General features: G+C 44.4%; 1 protein-coding gene across 1 annotated transcript in view; it reads left to right on the top strand.

Annotated features, from left to right (window-relative positions):
• Window positions 1-5,284: 5,284 nt before the first annotated feature.
• Window positions 5,285-17,554, top strand: part of Slc15a5 (solute carrier family 15 member 5) — a 102,172-nt gene continuing 89,902 nt past the window's right edge. The window contains exons 1-2 of the mRNA XM_040743455.1: window positions 5,285-5,615; window positions 10,321-10,543. Of these exons, the coding sequence (XP_040599389.1) occupies window positions 5,285-5,615; window positions 10,321-10,543 (554 nt within the window). The remainder of the gene's footprint in view (window positions 5,616-10,320; window positions 10,544-17,554) is intronic.

The raw sequence follows: 17,554 nt of genomic DNA, 5'->3' as shown, positions 1-17,554 counted from the left end.
TGACTGAGGCTGTGACTGTGATTTTGGCTGGGGCTGGGGCTATGGCTAGGACTGTGGCTACTTGTATGTATATACATGTAAGTGAGGGTGACTTCTGTTCCTTAGGCATTAGAGTCACTGCTGTTGTTAGCCACAATACATCAGGCACTGGCTACCTCTCTAAGAACCGGACACAGTTTCTACTGCGGAGCCATATTATCCAGCCCCTAAATCAAACTCTTCTATTATTTCTACTTCTTTTGGGGTCGGGGCTCACACATACTAGGTGAGCACTCTACCTTTGAAGTATCTCCTTCCCTTCTTATACTTTATTCTGACACAGTGTCTCACTGTGTTGCCCATGTTGGCATTCAACTCATTCTGGAGATGAAGCAGAATTTATAACTCTACTGCCTCAGCCTCCTGAATAGATTAGATTACAGGCTGCAACACCAGGCATGGTAATATGCTAAATATTCAAGGGTCTGGTATGTCACATGGGGCCACCACCATAAGGCAGAGAACATAGATTGACATAGCTGGTAAAGCCCAGGCACTCTCCAAACAGAGGACAAGCAAAGTAAAGTATGAGGTTTCCCCAAGTTTCAAAGAACTCATGATTAGCAAAAATAAAAAGAAAGGCATACAAACGAATACACAAAAATGTAACAAGCATTGAAACAGAGAGTTGTGCACAGTACGCTAAGAATATGAAGAAGGGTCCCAGTACCATGGGGCAGGTGAAGGACACCCACGTGACTGCTTGGGACCACTTGCCCTGGGTGGGTAGACCAAACCAAGGGCCTGCTCAGTGCCATTATGGTGAGCTAATACACAGCAGGATATGCAAGGGTGGGGGCAGAATGGTTCATGTCCTGTGGAGAGAGACAGCTCTGAAGGAGCAAAGGTGATGAGGAACACCCTGCTTACCACCCAGGGGCCATGTCTAACTCTGTGTCTGTATTGCAGTCACAGTCTGTGTTGATGTTCATGGCTCCTGTTACCACCAAAAGCCGTGAGAAAAGGTGTGCCCAGAGTTGGCTCTGCCCTTCCCTGGTTGCAGCACTCAGGAGAACAGGCCCTGCACCTCTCCTGGGCAGCACAGTTGAGCTGACCCTGTTGGAGGAGGCCCTCATGAGGGCCTGAGAATGAGGGAATTGACCCATCACCCCCATTAGCCGTGTGGTGGTGTGGCCAAGAGAAAGATACCCTCCCTAAGCCCCTTGCCACCTGTACCAGGCGTGAGAGCTGGCCCAGGGGCTTGAGAGCAGGAGAACTGGCCCTGGCCCTCACCAACTGCGTCACTCAGGTGGGCCCCAAACCTTGCCTGGGAAACAGAGTAGAGTTGACCTTAGCAGTGAGGGGGAAGGAAGAGCTGGCGGACTGACCAACCCAGCCACACCTAGGCCCAGAAGCCAGGAAGATTTGCCAATGTGGGGTGACTATGATCAAACCACATTGTCTAAAATTCTCAATAATAAAATAAGTAAGAGAATCTTATGAAGACTCAGGGGAACACTGTGATTGTGCACACAGCCATGAACATTAACAAAAGCGCGGAAGACTGACTGCAATTTCATAGCCTTCTTTAAAAATCTACAAATCCCCACTCTTCATGTTTGTTTTTGTGTATATGTAGATGTTGGAGTGTGCAGGTGCCCATGCCATGCCATGTATATGGAGGTCAGAGGACAGCCTCAGGCACTGGACATTGCTCTTCACCTTGTGGCTTCTCCACAGGCTCCAAAAACCTACACTGAGACCTCAGGCTTGTGTGGTATGGGTCCTCATACACTGAGCCACGCCTCCAGTGTCCAGGAACAGTTTTATTAATAAAAAGGATGACGTTCAAAATCCCCTTCTAAACGTCACTCTCAAGAGCATCTGGCACTTGTCATTTGAGTGCCCTCTGCATTTGGCATTGAGAATGGTTAGGAAGGGCTGGAGAGATGGCTCAGTGATTAACAGCACTTTCTGCTCTTGTAGAGGATCCAGGCTTTGTTCCTGACCCCTGCAATGAAACTTACACCCGTCTTTAACATAACAAGGGGATCTAGTACTTCCTTCTAGACTCCACTGGTAATGGAAATGCACGTGGTGTAAATACACGTAGGAAAAGTACTTACACATATAAAATAAATAAGCAAATAAATAAATAATCTGGGTGGGGGACTGGTAGGAAAGATACAAATAAGAAGGGGTTTTCCATTGCTTCATTTCCACTTAGTACAATCCAGCTTCCTGACATCTGCGTTCTGTGCAAGCAGGATCTGAAGATGGCTCCATCTTTCCCAAAGATTCATTTCTTAGAGCAGCTGAGAAATACAGATATAAAGAGACACGCAACAGCAGAGGCTTTTGTGTGAGATCTGTGACCTGTCCTCGGTCGTTTCTTCACTAAGCTCCCTCTGGGACTTTCTGACACAGGCTTTGCAGACGGTTGGTGCAATGGACTCACAGACCGAAAGGGAAAGAGCAGGGCCACCACTTCATTCGTCTCCAAACTCAGTGACTGTCCTTTCACTAACTGCTTTGTCCTTATCACAGCCCTATCAGACTTCCCCTGCTGCACCGAAAACTCCAGGAAGCCTCACCTCAGTGTAAGTGGTTCTCTCTGCCCTCCTGAAGGTTGCTGAAGCAGGCGACCTCTGTAATTCTCACAGATGAAAAGTTTCCAAAGCACAAGTTCTCACCACCTGTGGTCTGGTTGTGAGGCCAAGAATTCCAGCATGCTCACCAGAGGCCAGTGCAAGGAGGAGAACTGTTCTGCTTGTAGAAAGAGACTACCGAGACACCCACTAGGGAGGCAGCTTATATCCCCAGTGATCAGCTCCTCACACGTGGGTCAAACATAAGAGAGAGAAACTTCCTGGCTGGTGGTAAGGTTAACTTTCCTGTGGTTTCTGTAAATCAAGGAAACCACAATGTTTTTTTTTAACTTAATCAAATCAAAGATCAGAATGGCCTGAGTGTTTCACAGTGGGCAAATTTGTCAGGGGAAGAACCAGGAGGCACTGAGGTTTCACCAGGGCCTCATGGCTAGCTAGCGTCTTCTATGTCCTGCCATCTGGGTGATTCAGAGTCCATATGTCCATTCTTGGGTCATTCCACCATGAATTTTAAAACTTTATGTTATTATTATTATTTTGTGTGTGCATGCATGCATACGTGTCTCTGTGTCTGTGTGTGTTTGTGTGTGTCTGTGTATGTAGGTGTGTGTGTGTGAAGCATATATGTGGTCATTCATGCCAAAGTACACATGTGGTAGTCAGAGGACGCCTGTTTTGGAATCAATTGCTTTCTCCCACTTTTATGTCAGTTCTAGGGGTTGAACTCAGGCCACACGGTCAGCAAGGCAAATGCCTTTACTCACGGAGCCACCTCACCAACCAACGGTGTGGGAAAGCAGAGAGGTTCACGTCATGGAGGCCAGGAAGCATAGAAAAGTAAACACAGGAAGGGACCTGGACATTACACAGCCTTCAAAGATGTGTCCTCAGTGACCTATTTTCACTACGTAGACCCCACCTCCTGTTGGCTTTTGCAGGGAATCTCTGATGGCCAGGTCCACGGTGACCTCCTGTAACAGTAGGAGTCATTCTCCAACACAGGTTGAACTTTGCTCCATGCAGTCTATATGTATATCCATTTCCCAGGAATAAGTACACAGAACAGAACATCACTTTACTCTCACAGACGTGTTCAAGTTTAAGGGACAAATTGTGTGATTATCCCACACTGAGAAAAATAAGACATAACACTAGTTTCATTTCCGTTACTGTGATAAAATAACTTTACACAAGGAAACCTTGGGCAAAATGGTTTATTTGGGTTTACAGGTCCAAAGGGCAGAGGTCAACATGGGGAGGAAGACTTGGCAACAGTCGGGGAGAGCATGATGGTGGACAAGCAGGAAGACGGCTGATCACACAGAACCTGTGCAGAGGAAGCCAAGAGAAAATAGCACCCCAGGTGTCCCCTCAAAGCCCACCCCCAGTGGCCCATTTCCTCTAGCAAGTCACCACCTCCTAAAGACTCTACAATCCTCCCACAAGGGCCAAGTATTGATTGACACATATGAGCACATGGGGACATTCATATACAACCCACAATAGAGACGATAGCCAAGGAAGGGACAGACAGGCTGGGCAGATTAAAACATCCACCATACAGAGAGATTGCTACTGTGGGCCAAATCAAAGCTCTGTCCTCTTGGGACAAACGATGAGGACCGAAGTCCACAGCCTTGATCAACCTTTGCTTTTGTACTGCAGCATGAAAATAAGTCCCGCTTGTTAAAGTTTTACAAGTTGACCCAGTAATTCCATTCACTTGTCTCCCTGCATCCCAGTAGCTAAACACAAAATGGTGAGATGTTCTCATCCACCACTGCTTTCTTTAGCCTAATTGATGACTTCTTGCTTTCCAAAGTGAAATGCTTGCCTCCTTCCATTCACTCAGTTGGAAGGTCAGGCTTCTGCTAGATTCAATATTCCCCCAAAGCAAGTATAGGCTCCTTGACAAACTCCTGACTGCCAATTAATCACCAGTGAGTCAAATGGCACCTTTTGATTCTGATTTCCTCTGAGGGGCTGTTCTACAAGCATGGGGTCAACCTAAAGGAAGTGGAATTTATTTAATATTTTCTCCTTTCATTAGAGAGCTTAAATTACTTCCTTGTAAACTCTGCTCGTTACCTAAATGTACCAGCACTTTTGTTTCCTAATTAACTTTCTTATCAGAATCCTAAGCAAAAACAACAAGAAATGTAATCATGATAAGGTACCCTGACTCCTCAAAACAGATTTCCTTCTGCACTTTATCTCTTGGCACTATTCTGGCTTGTTTAATTAAAATATCAGAAATTATTAGACTCAAATTATTTCTTGATCTGGTGCTCAAATTCCCCTGAAAAACTGTTCCTTCTGCCTCTATATTTAAACCTTTATCTGCGTGAGGCAGATGAACTTCCATATGTATGCAACTGGAATCACGTAATTCAATATAATTTTGGAAGCAGCATCTAATTTAGTCTCCCAGTAATTAAACAAACAAATCAGATTTGGCTATGCTGAGCCTTGAGAGTTTAAATGTTGCGGTCTTCTTTCTTGGACTTGTACATTGTCAAGAGGAATAACATTAATGTGCAAAAATCCTGAAGAAATTTTAGCATGGAGCTGTGAAATTCAAGGCAGCCATCTTAATTTTTTTTTCATTAGAGGAATGGGGTTAAAAACAAAACAAAACAAAAACCCAAAACACCAAATCCAAGCAACTCACATAGTAGCATTCAAGGGAAGTCGTCATGCCTGAAACAGACTTCATCATCACTGATGAACTAGCCTTACAAGGTAGCCCTGGGCAGCAGAAGACAGTGAGACATCTCGGGTGTTTCCAGATTGGAATCTGCTTGCTTCTGGTGGAACTGTCCGAGAAGTTGACCTTCTTTGAAGTCGTCTGCAACATGATCCCCTTTTGTACAGTGAAGCTGGGCTACTACAACCACCAGGCAGCCATTCTCAACGTGTGCTTTATTGGGGCCTCAGTCTTCATCCCTGTGTTTGTGGGATGGCTTGCAGATAGCTACTTCGGAAGGAACAAACTGGTGTACATATCCTTAGTGCTACATTTTCTAGGTGAGTGTCCCCTGCTAACTGAATTTTGGGTTTTGTCACTGAATAAGTTTTTGTTAGAATTTTTAGCTTATTGTATTCCCACCCTGTTCTTAGGATAAAATATAATAAATGAGGCATGTTATTTCAGCCTGTATATTATCTAGGTTATTAGTAGATGTGTATATATTATGTTTTCCAGCATTCTAAGTACTACATTTTGACTAATTATATCTTTGCATGTCAATCTGCTGTACCCCTTAGAATGTCCTTGTTTCCCTCTTTGTGCTCCAACTGAAATTTGTGACAAATCCTTTATGAAACATGCAATTCATTTGCTTCACAACTAGATTAAATATGCTAAAAGGGGTCACTGAAGTTCATGTAGAATAACTAAGAAGTGTTTGGGTTTATAATTAATCATATAGTAATTAGGTTTCATATAAATGTATTCAACTACGGTTAGATGATTTAAAGATAAGTAATTCAGGCAGGGCATTATAATTGTTTACATAAGGAAAAATAAACATACTCCAGAGGCTTGGGAATGCTTAGTGGGGCATAAAGAGCAAGCGATGGATAGTCTGCAAGTGTGTGTGTGTGTGTGTGTGTGCATATGTGTGTGTGCATGTGTGTGTGTGCATGTGTGTGTGTGTGTGTGTGTGTGCATGTGTAGGTCAGAAGACAACCTTGCATCCTGTTTATGGCAGAGTCTCCCTTGTTTCTGCTGGAGAGACATGCATGCCAGAGTAGCTGGCCTGTGAGCTTCCAACCACTTCTCCCACGTATGCCTCCTAGCTTAACATATGTGCATAAGGATAAAGATGTGTGCCACCCAATCCAGCCATTTACATGGGTCCAGGGTCTGCGAGGTTGCTTGCCTAGCACTTTTACCCACTGACCCGTCTCCCTGGCCCTGGCTCACAACCTTTCATTGGATCATTCAGCCATTCTTCCCAGAAAAGCAAGAAGAGGAGAGGATGGAAACAACAGCCATGAAATGGCTTACTTCAACAAACAACACACAGCCACACACACGAGGCTGACTCGTTGGAGAGTCAGAAAGTCTCAGCATGGTGGTTTGGGCAAGAGTGAAGATGTGATACTCTGGTGGCTATTCCCAGAAAGGCATTCATGTGATGAAGGGCCTGAGACAACCTCTCAGGTTCTGAGCTGGAGAACCTGGCAGCTAGTGTGCTGCTGATGCATAGCAAGTAGGGCAGTCGGCGTAGACATTGGCTGGTGGCTGTGAGGAAGCATGGTAGACACTGGGGGCCAGAAGCCCTGGATTTCAAGCAAAAGGAATCAGCCATCCAAGAAATTGATGAGCGCCTGACTCCAACTTGTGACCATCACTACTCAAATTCTGTGACATAGAGACTGATCTGGGTGACAGGTATTCCTTCATGTTTGGGGGGGGGAATGTTTGTTCCTGCCTAGTCTATGGCAATGTGTTGTTTTGGGGTCTAAGAAGCAAGCAAAGGGAAAACAATGAAGTTCTTCTGACCTTGACTTTCAATTGAAGAGAGAAAATCTCCAGGTGAAGAGGTTCCCTGTCAGCAGCAATAACTATGAAGACAGTAGAGCTGGGTGAGGGGACATTGGCAACACTGCTCTTGTGTATCAGGGGTCACTTTCTGATGGGGAGGTAGCTACGCCAAGGTGGGAAAGAGGAGTTCTCCTTGACTGGACAGCAAGCGCTCCACCACTAAGCTATATCGCCATCCCTTCTAACCTTCCTATTTTGAGGCAGGGTCTTTCTAGCTTGCCCAGAAGGTCTTAGAAAACACTGTGTAGTTTGAGGCCTTGAAACTACCTTAGCCTCCCAGGCAGATGGACTGTAATCCTGTGGTGCTAAGCTTGGCTTTGTTTTCTTCTACAAGTTATACCCCAGATTTTCCTCTCGCAACTACCAGGACATTGCAACCTGTTACTAAGTATTAGAGATTCTAACCAAAGTATGACCTCTGTCTGAATTGATATCAATTTAGATTAAAAAATGCAGCTTTCTCCTTGACAATGGCCTACCTACTGAGCTGCCAGTAATCTCTCCAATTCCAGCCCACATAACTCTTTTTTACCAACATGACTTTCTGAAAAAGAATGAATTCATATTGTTTCTATTATCTAAAAAATAAGCTGCAAATTTAGCTTATCAGACATTTATAATTTATATGAAATGTAATACCCTGGAATAGTCTACGGCCAACTCCAGTGGCATTGAGATCTTTGCTACGTCCCTACTTCTCCCTCATTCATTCATTCATTTTCCACTCTGTCTGAAAGAGTTAACTTCTTCAAGTTTTCACTCTGTACCTGAGGTTTTGAAAACTCCTGCCATTTTGTCAAGACCGGTGTTTACTGTTGCACCCTCTGTGTTTGGCCTTACTGTTATCAAACATAGACAACTGCGTGGGCTGGGGAGATTGATGGTTCAGTTGGTAAGTGCTTGACATGCAAGCACCAAGACACGAATTCATCCCAGAGCCAGTGTCCAAATACATGATGTGGTGGTACCCAATTTTAGTTCTACACTGGGAGTTGGAGACACGCTGCCTGCACACACACACACACACACACACACACACACACACACACACCCTATTCACCCCAGATATGGAACCTATGACAACTGAAGTAATAATTACATCAAAAACAAATTTGGTAAACCAGTGAGTTTTTATTTGGGATTACTAATAGTATTATGGGTGAGAGATAATTTATAGGGATGACTCAAGAGCAGGAGTCCCACCAGCACAAAGCCCACTCCAGCCTGTGTGATGACTTGAAATCCACGTCCCTACGGCTCCTTAAACAATTTTCCGACAGCTCCAGGGCCAGGCACTCTCCTGTCTGCATCTTAGCTCCCCCAGCACTGGTTTGCTGCCTCCAGGGAGGGGACTTGGTGAATTTAGTTCGCCTCCTGGGTCTCCTGACCTCCCCTCTCTCCCCTAGAAAGAACGCTTCAATTAAGAGGAAACCACTACCCGCCACTAGCCACTTTGGCAAGCACCAGGTCACTGAGATACTCCTATCTTCAAAAACAAAGTGGATCACTCCTAAGGTATAATACACATACATTTACACACATGTGCCAGGACACACACATGCGCGCAATCTACACGACTGCACTTACGCTTCTGCCATGCACCTGTTCTCTGCATCTCTGCTTTTTCTGATGTGCCCACTCCTGAGTCTCACATAAGATATGACAACATGTTTCCCAGCACTCACAGATACAGGCAGAGATGTATGCAGGACACAATGGCACACATCAAGAAAAGAAGTTCCTATCAGATCTATCGCAGATTTGTACTTTTGCCGCATCAGTTTCATTGAAGATAAAAAATGAAGTCTTGATCTAATGAAATCAGAGTGTTGTGACATTTTCTCAGAGGATGGAAACAGGATGTTTTGGGGGCTTACACAGAGGCATCATGAGGTCTAGAGCAGAACGTCCTTAAACGGGTGGTTGCTGCAGGAACCAGCTGAGCTGTTGGGCAGCCCTTGGTACTGCCAAACCTCGCACCACACTTCCGAAGAAGGAGATTAAGTAGTAGAGAAACATGTTGTTTCACATCCAGCTGACCCTGAAAGAAAACACTTCAAACTCAACAACTTTAAGGGTCCACTCTCAAGGTAAATTAGCCCATTGCTGAATGACAATCAAATGCATATGCTCTCCTCAAGGTAAAGTCACACAGAAAAGACGTTAAATGTGCTCCCAATTTATACTTCTATGGAGCTTAAGATCTAATCGAGGAACTAACTGCCCAGAACCACTTTATAAAAATTCATACCAAAAACGGCAATGTCAAAGTAGTTGAACAGAAGTAATCAAATGAACAAAATAACATTAATAGCACTGGGGATGTAGCTTGGTGACTGAATGCATAATGGAGGTGAGGGTTTGGGGTCCAGCCCTAGTACCACAGGAAAGAGGGATGGAGGGAGGGAGGCAGGGAGGGAGGGACGGAGGGAGGGAGGGACGGACGGAGGGAGGGAGGGAGGGACGGAGGGAGGGAGGGAGGGAGGGAGGGAGGGAGGGAGGAGAAAGAGAAGTGGACAGAACAGGAAGAGAGCTCTACCAACTGACATCTCAATGTTAGTTTCAAGGGTAAACAGCATAGCGCCTGAAAATGCTCGCTCGACAAGGGATGGGCTAGTTAGAGAATGACAGGGCTGCACAGTGACCTCCGTTTGATGAGTGGAGCCATCAAGTGAGGGCCCACAAGGCGAAGGTGGAAAGGATGTCACTCCGCACCCAGTCTCCTCCTGACTGGTCTGCATGATCCAGGGCGCACTCTTGCCCCCCAATTACAAATGAATGAAAATGTTAGGAGTTTGTTGTCTTGGCCTCAGTTATGTGTGTGGAGAGCTGGGTTTGTGCGCGCAAGTGCAGCCTGGCCAGGAGAGAAGGTACCTGATACCCAAACAGCACAGAGCCGAACTCGGTCCTCCACAAGAGCAGAGCACCCTCTTAACCACTGAGCCATCCCTCCAGCCACAGAGTTTTCACACTTAGAAAACCCAAGCCATGCCCGGAACTGCAGCGACTGACATAAGTATGCTAGTAAGAAGTCAGTGATCCCCGGAATCGCAGCGATCTACACAAGTACCCTAGGAAGACTCCCATGAGCCTTCCGCGGGAAAGCGTTTATTTAGGGTGCGCTTCGGCGAGTCTTGCAGGTCTATGCTAGTCATATCCTCCTGTTCCCTCTGCCAACAGGCACTGTTTTGTTATCCGCGCTTGCTTTTCCCTTGGAAGATTCCTATGGAGGCTCTTACCCTGTGGTTAACAACGTGCCCGTGGAGGAGCGGGCCGGCCTGTTTCACACAGCACTGCTGACCCTCTGCCTGGGGACGGGCGGAATAAGAGCTGTCGTTTGTCCACTGGACGCTTATGGCCTTCAGGAAGAGGAATCAAAGAAGCCAACGTCTTTTTTTAACTGGTAAGTGGCACTGACTAGGAGAAAAACCATAATTATAGTGTTCTTTCCTTGTTGGGGTTTTCCCACTATATGGCCTTGCTCATTGGCTGGGCTAGGTAGGTGAGAGCGGGTGTGGTGACATCTACGACAATGGCTCAGTCAATGATGATAGTCAAGGTTGGACACATCGCTCGGCAGTTCGTCGCTCGGCAGTTTAGGACACTTGACGCACTTCCAGAGGACTGCAGTTTGGTTCCCAGCACCCAAGTCAAGTGGTTCACAGATGCCTGTGACTCCAGTCCCAGGAAATCCAGTGTCCTTTTCTGGCCTCGGCAGGCACACACGTAAGTGTGCACATATAGGCATGCAGACACATGCGCAAAGACACAAATAAACAATAAAATAAATCTTAAAAAACAATAGTGAACACATGTAAACCAGAACCAGCAACTTCTTGAAAAAGGATTAATTTGCCGGGCAGTGGTGGCACATGCACCTTTAATCCCAGCACTCGGGAGGCAGAGGCAGAGTTCGAGACCAGCCTGGTCTACAGAGCAAGTTCCAGAGTTCCAGGACAGGCTGCAAAGCAATACAGAGAACTGAACCTGGATCCTCACGATTACATAGTACACCCTCCATCTGCTGAGCCATAGCTCCAGGCCCTATATGTTTTTTAAAGGAACCATTTTCCATATTGTAAAATAAAAATTCAAGAAAATAAATGAGAGCTGGAAGTTAAGGAAGAGTCACTGTTCACAAATTAGTGTGGAATTTCTTTTGGGTGCTCTCTGCCATTGGTGGGTATCAAACAGCTGTGAGCCACCATTAAAGTCTGCAAGACAGCCATTTCACACCTTTCAGCTAGTGTTTCAGGGAATTCTATTTAGAGCCAAAATGTCTCCCCAAAGACCCACGTATTGAGGGTTTAGTCCCTGACTTATGGTTCCATGGAGAGGCTGTAGGACCTTTGCGTTGTGGAGTCTTGAAAAAAAACCACGAGTTAGGGTTTTGAAGGAGACACTGGAATTCTGGCCCTTTCCTCTTGTTCTGCTTGCTTCTTGGGCACAATTAGGTAAGAAGCTTTGTTTGACCATTTGGCTCCAGCCATAGCCACAAGGTACTGCATTGCCACAGACTCCGTAGCAGTGGGACAGGCCACCAAGGACTCACTGAAATCTCAGGAGTTAGGACATAATACTTCCCTCCTTTTAAGTTGATTGTTACCTACATATTTGTCACAACAACTGAGAGCTACCAGAGAAGCATTGCTTTCACTCTGTGTTGGTTTGTTTGTTGGGCGTTCTTGTTTTTGTTGTTGCTTTATTTTGGGTTCTGGTTTGGTTTGTTCTTTTGGTGTGTGTGTGTGTGTGTGTGTGTGTAAAATGGGTTCCCAGCATTGTCTAGACTAGCCATTTCTCCATCACTGTTATCTCTGGGTAAATCAAGGCAGACGGCACCAGACAAAAATGTTGAAAAAGGTTAATCTTGCAAACATTGAATGAGGGCTGGAGAGACGGTTCAGTAGTCAGAAGTACTTGCTGCTCTGGCTGAGGACTCAAGCCTGGTTGTTACCAGTACCCACATGTGGTTAAAGCCACCGACAACTCCTGTTCCAGGGCGCCTGATCCCCTCTTCTGAGCTAGGAAGAAATCAGGCAGGCAGCTGCTTCGCATACACATGTGGAGGCCAAGCACTCACACCCATCTGAAATTTTAAAAAATGCATTAAATGAAAAACCTTTAGAGTCGATGCTATCTATGTGTAGGCAGCTATACAAGCGATTTCCTCCTCTTCCTCATTCTTCTCTCCACGCCCTCGTATTAATATTACAAAACACTCAAGCCTATTTTGGATCAAGTTCTAATGCAAGGGAAGGATGGGGTCTGTCAAAGGAAGAAGGGATGTTCGTTTCCTCTTAGCAAATTCTGCCTCCTCGACCTGCCCAGAGGACAATGAAATCCTTCTTTTTCGTTCTCTTTGGAGGTTTCAATCCTTAATTAGCAACATCATTTTGATTAAATAAGACTCTGGAGGATTGCGACTGGAGAGCAATCAGTTGTTCTGAAAGATAGCTGCAGAGACTTTACTGTATTGTGGTTTCAGTCATTCAGAGTTGTGTTTAATCAAAGTGACATTTCTCAGGGTTGATTACAAACGGGACATTATGTGACTGAACTACTTCCTTTGGGAACAGGGAGGACTCCCAGTGGGTTTGTGCTTTAGGGAGGATGGGGAGTGGCACACAATAAATCTGAGGAGCTGGGAGGAGCCAGGCCAGATTCAGGAAGAGCACATGCAGCAAATACTTTTTATTATTTCATTAAAATCTCTGACGAAAATGATCATGTGGCATCTTTGAAGCCTGAAGATACAAGTGTCCAGAAAAGTGGACCAAGAACCACAGTCTTTCTCTTTTTTGGTTTGCTTGCTTTCTTGGATTAAATACCAAACTACAGAACAAGATTTATCATCCTCTACTTAGTAGAAATAAATGACAAGAATGAAATGCCTGTTCTAGAACATTCTGAATGAGTTGATGGCAAGACTGGCAGGCAGGCAACTAGCTGGCAGAATCTTGTACTGGTCCCTTGGGAGGGCTATGATCTCCCTCCAGCCAGGTCAGTAGCTTGCAGAAAGCTGGTTTTCCCAGTCATAATGTGAGATACCTCAGAGGGATGTATTTATTGCTGCTTATACACTGGCATTTGAATTCTAATGACTATTATTATTATTATCATTATTATTATTGAACAATGAGCAAGTTATAGCTAGAAATCTTCATTGCTAGGAAAGAGGAAACCCATTTAATAGGAAGCTATGTTTAAATGGCCGTCCATTAGCTCAGTTTTGTTTTCTCAAAGTCCAAAACTCCCCTAATGGGCTGAGGTTATAGTTCAGCGGTAGAATGGTTGCCTGGCATTCGTGAGGCCCCAGGTTTGCCACAAAAGAAAAATAAAACCCTAAAAGTTGCAAGCGTGGAAAACGTAATTGATTTCAGCAGCACCTTTCAAATGACAACACACCACTTAAATCCCACTGAAGTCTGCATTAAGTCCTGCTACCGGTACAGATGTCAGATGTTCATAGCTGCAGGACCTTTAAGGAGATGTGTCGATGTGTCTGTTCCACCCGAGGCTCCCCCACGATCCTGTTAAAGCGGGGTAGGCTGGAAGTTTTTTAGGAATTGAAAACATCAGTTCTGAGTGAGGTTGCCAAATGTAGGGGAGAAAGCCACTGCTAGCCAGCAATGCCATCTGGAATGGAGTCTCTGCTGCCGTGTACCTCACGGGAAGCATGAAGTGAAAACTCTGCGAAAAAGAGCTCTCTGCCAACAGCCCGGCGTGCGTATCCAGATCGGAACCCGGCTCTTTCAGAGATTTCCAGGTTCTTGGGTGTGCAGTTACGAGTCACCACACTGGAGATAATGCAAGTAAACACACCTGAGAAGGTTCTTTCCTGGAAGCCAAAGGATGGTGGAAAATTATATCTGTTCGTGGCCATGATTTTAAAACTTACCACCGTCAGCTTCAAATCACTCTTCATGTTTTTTTTTCTACTTTACTGATAATTTGCATTCTATCTCTATTTCACAGTGTGCTGCATTAGGCAGAATCGATGTCCCAAGTAAAATACTGACTGGGTTCTTAAAAGGGGCAGAAGATGAATTTATTCCATCCCCCACATTTCAGATGTGTGTGCCTAAATTGACCCTACACTATGTCTGTGAACATACAAACATGCTTTCTGTTGAATATTGTGGTGGTTTGAAAAAAAAAGGACCCCAAAGGGACTAGCACTGTTAGGAGGTGTGCCTTTGTAGGAGTAGGTATGGCTGTTTTAGAGGAAGTGGGTTGTTACTCTGGGGGTGGGCTTTGAGGTCTCCTATGCTCAAGCTACTTCTGTTGAGACAGACCACACCCTGTTACCTCATGGGAAGATGTAGGGCTCCCAGCTCCTGCTCCAGCACTACATCTGCCCGCATGCTGCCTTGCTTTATGCCATGATAATAATGGACCAAGCCTCTGAACTGTAAGATAGCCACCACAATTGAATGTCTTCCTTTATAAAAGTTGCCCTGGTCATCGTGTCACAGCAACGGAAACACTAACTAAGGCAAATACTTACTGAAATGTAGAATCTTTATTTTAGGGAATCTCTAGAGTTAAAAACTGATTGTTCTACCAGTTTTTCCAGAACACAGACAGCAATGAGTTTCAATTGTAGATATACACTGAAGCTATCCAAGCATCCTTTAAAATACGCCAATTCCTGGACCCTTGAAGTCTGGGTTATGTCAGTTTGACACAGGACAGAGGGAAGGGAAATTGTTTTCTGCATTTTCAAGCTGAGCGACTTGGAGTTGAAAACCATTGCTCTCAAACAGTGTTGCTTGGTTTTACTATTCCACAAAAGCAGATGGGATGCTTGTGAGGTAGATGTCCAGGAGTCCAAGGTACTCCTCAGCTCCATGACAAGTTTGAGATTAGCCTGGGCATATAGAGATCTTGTCTCAAATAAGTAAATAAGCAAAAATCAGGTTTGTTGGGGGAACTATGTACATTTTATGGCAGAGAAAATGAATTACAAACGAGTTAAATATATGTATACATTTATATATACATAATATAATATGTATTATAGAAGGAAGAGGCAGAAGGGTTAGAAGTTCAAGGACTGCCTTGGCTATGTAGCGAGTGTGAGGTGATTCTGGGCTACACCTTGCTGTAATATCCTCTTACTCCTTAAAAACAATCATTTTCAAATCTGACCCCAAACATTGTGTATTAGAAATTCCTGCAGGGAGTGCTCAGTATTGGGAAAAGACGGAAGAAAGGGGGGAAGTGCAGTGAGAAACTGGAGAGCAGCATCAGAGACAAGGAAAGAGAAGAAGCCATTGTTGGTCAATTAAAACTACAAGTTCTACTTGACACCTGATGTCAACTCATCAAGACTAACGATCATTTGTCTGCATCTCAGCTGGGAAAAACAATTCCAGTAAAAAAAAAAATGAAGAACTATAGCACTTCTGGTTACTCCTTGCCTCTCCAAATATACACCCTTGCCAGAATACTCTTTCAAATATTTCGATAGCCTCACAGTTATGCTAGGAGAATGGCAGCACCCACCATCATGAAATAAGTATTTATTTGTTTCATTGGCTCATCTAGATGTCTCTGTTCCTTTCAACAGTCACAAATCTGCTAAAGAGCTTTGCATCTTTCAGGACAGAACAAAATATTCTCTCTGGGGTCCCTAAGTTGTCCACTCACATTAGGAAGATGGGAAACTTGCAGAAAACTTGCCTCCCCTCCTGCATACCTTCTCAGGTTTGGCAAGAGCCCCTCTAGTCTTTCCTGTTAAAAATCACTTAAAATAAATCTGGCCATCTAGGAAATAACAAAGTAATGATGTTACTTTCAAGTTATCACTAAGTAAATTAAGCAAGTGTTTAAAACAATGCCAAAATGATGGCTGAGATTTGTGACAAGAAGTCCCGGGGATTATACAATTTTCTAAAATCGCCTTCATAGTTCTAGTAGTTTGCAGTTTCCTGCCCACACTTAAATACAGACTAAATTGTATCCTTGCTTCTGCTTCCAGTTTCCCTTAATCACTGGTATTTGTTTTGCTTTAGTGCTTTGCTCTCTGACTTTCTGTGTGAGAGGTGTTTTATACATTCAATTTACTGGTGAACTCTGAGATGAAAGGAACCTTAATGGCAAGCTCTAAGACTGGGCTTTCCTTTTATTTATTTATTTTCTGTAGATAACACATACATAATTTCACCCTTAATTATCTGTGGCTTGTCCTGTCTGTAGAACTGCAGAGACAGATGTAGAGTGTACCTGTGCTGAGTAACTCTTTCAGAAAATCACACAGTCAGACAGGTGGAATGGCTTTGGTTAAACTACACTTAGTTCTTTATGTGAGATCCCCTCCTGTACACAGATAATTCAGTGCTGCAATTCCTTAGAGTTCCAGCTAGCTTTCCCAAGATTTAAGTCTCAGAGTAAAGTTTTCTTTTTCTTGACCCACTTTGGAGCAGTTTGGTGTGGATCACCTTGTGGTACACTGAAGAGTCATGGAGTCTTCTTGTATTTTTTTCAATAGTGCTTGCTTACCCTTGGGAGAGGGTACAGAATTCTAAAGACTAAACATAATACAGCACTGTTCTTGGTTCCCACCTCTCAGTTGCTAGAGCCATGGTTCAAGACAACAGCTTGTCACAGCATGAAAAGTTAGCCTCAGGAACTCTACCTACTTGTCCTAGAAAATTCTAACTGGGTACCCCACCTGTATTATGACAAATAAGCTCTTGTTCATGGGTTATATTAAACCAATTTGCTTACCATGGTCTTATTTGTCTTTCTGTTAGCATCCCCTCTCCCCAGCCCCATATCGATTATCATAAGTCTTTAATGGCCTCTGTTTTTCTCATAGTATGTCACACCCTTAATTAATTTGTCATGCATTGTTCATTCATCTAAACTCTAGTTCTGTCCCTGCAGATAAAGAAGTGGAGATGCAAAATAAGACAATGTTAGTAAGAAGAGGAACTGACAAAGGTGAATTCAGTTTCCTTTAAAAGTTCAGGCTTGAGAATGAGAGAACATTTCACAGTGATGAAGAATAAACCCGTTGTGAACTTTGATAGCAAGACACATGGCAAGCCAAGGGAGATAAAAAAAAGTCATACAAATGGAAATGAGTGAGTGTGTCGCAGAGACGGTGCCATCCAGTGCCACTCCCCTTCCCACACATCATCTCACACCTGTCACTACACCCCTTTCCCATGGCAACCCTAGCCAGCTCTCTTGCCTGTGACCGAGACCATCACAATGGTCATGACTCCATGCCATGCTGTGTCTATAATCACAGAGATGTAATGATCACTTAATTCCTTTTCTCTTAAAGTCGGATTAGATCAGTCCCATGTTCTCTTTCCTTCCAAAGCCCCCCACAGTTATCTGAAAATAAAACCCCATCCTGTTACCATGACCAACCAAGCCCTACACGATCCACACCAAAAGT

Source organism: Mesocricetus auratus, unplaced genomic scaffold, assembly GCF_017639785.1.
Source record: "Mesocricetus auratus isolate SY011 unplaced genomic scaffold, BCM_Maur_2.0 Super-Scaffold_100001, whole genome shotgun sequence".
NCBI lineage: Eukaryota > Metazoa > Chordata > Mammalia > Rodentia > Cricetidae > Mesocricetus > Mesocricetus auratus.
This window is presented reverse-complemented; position numbering and strand designations above follow the sequence as displayed.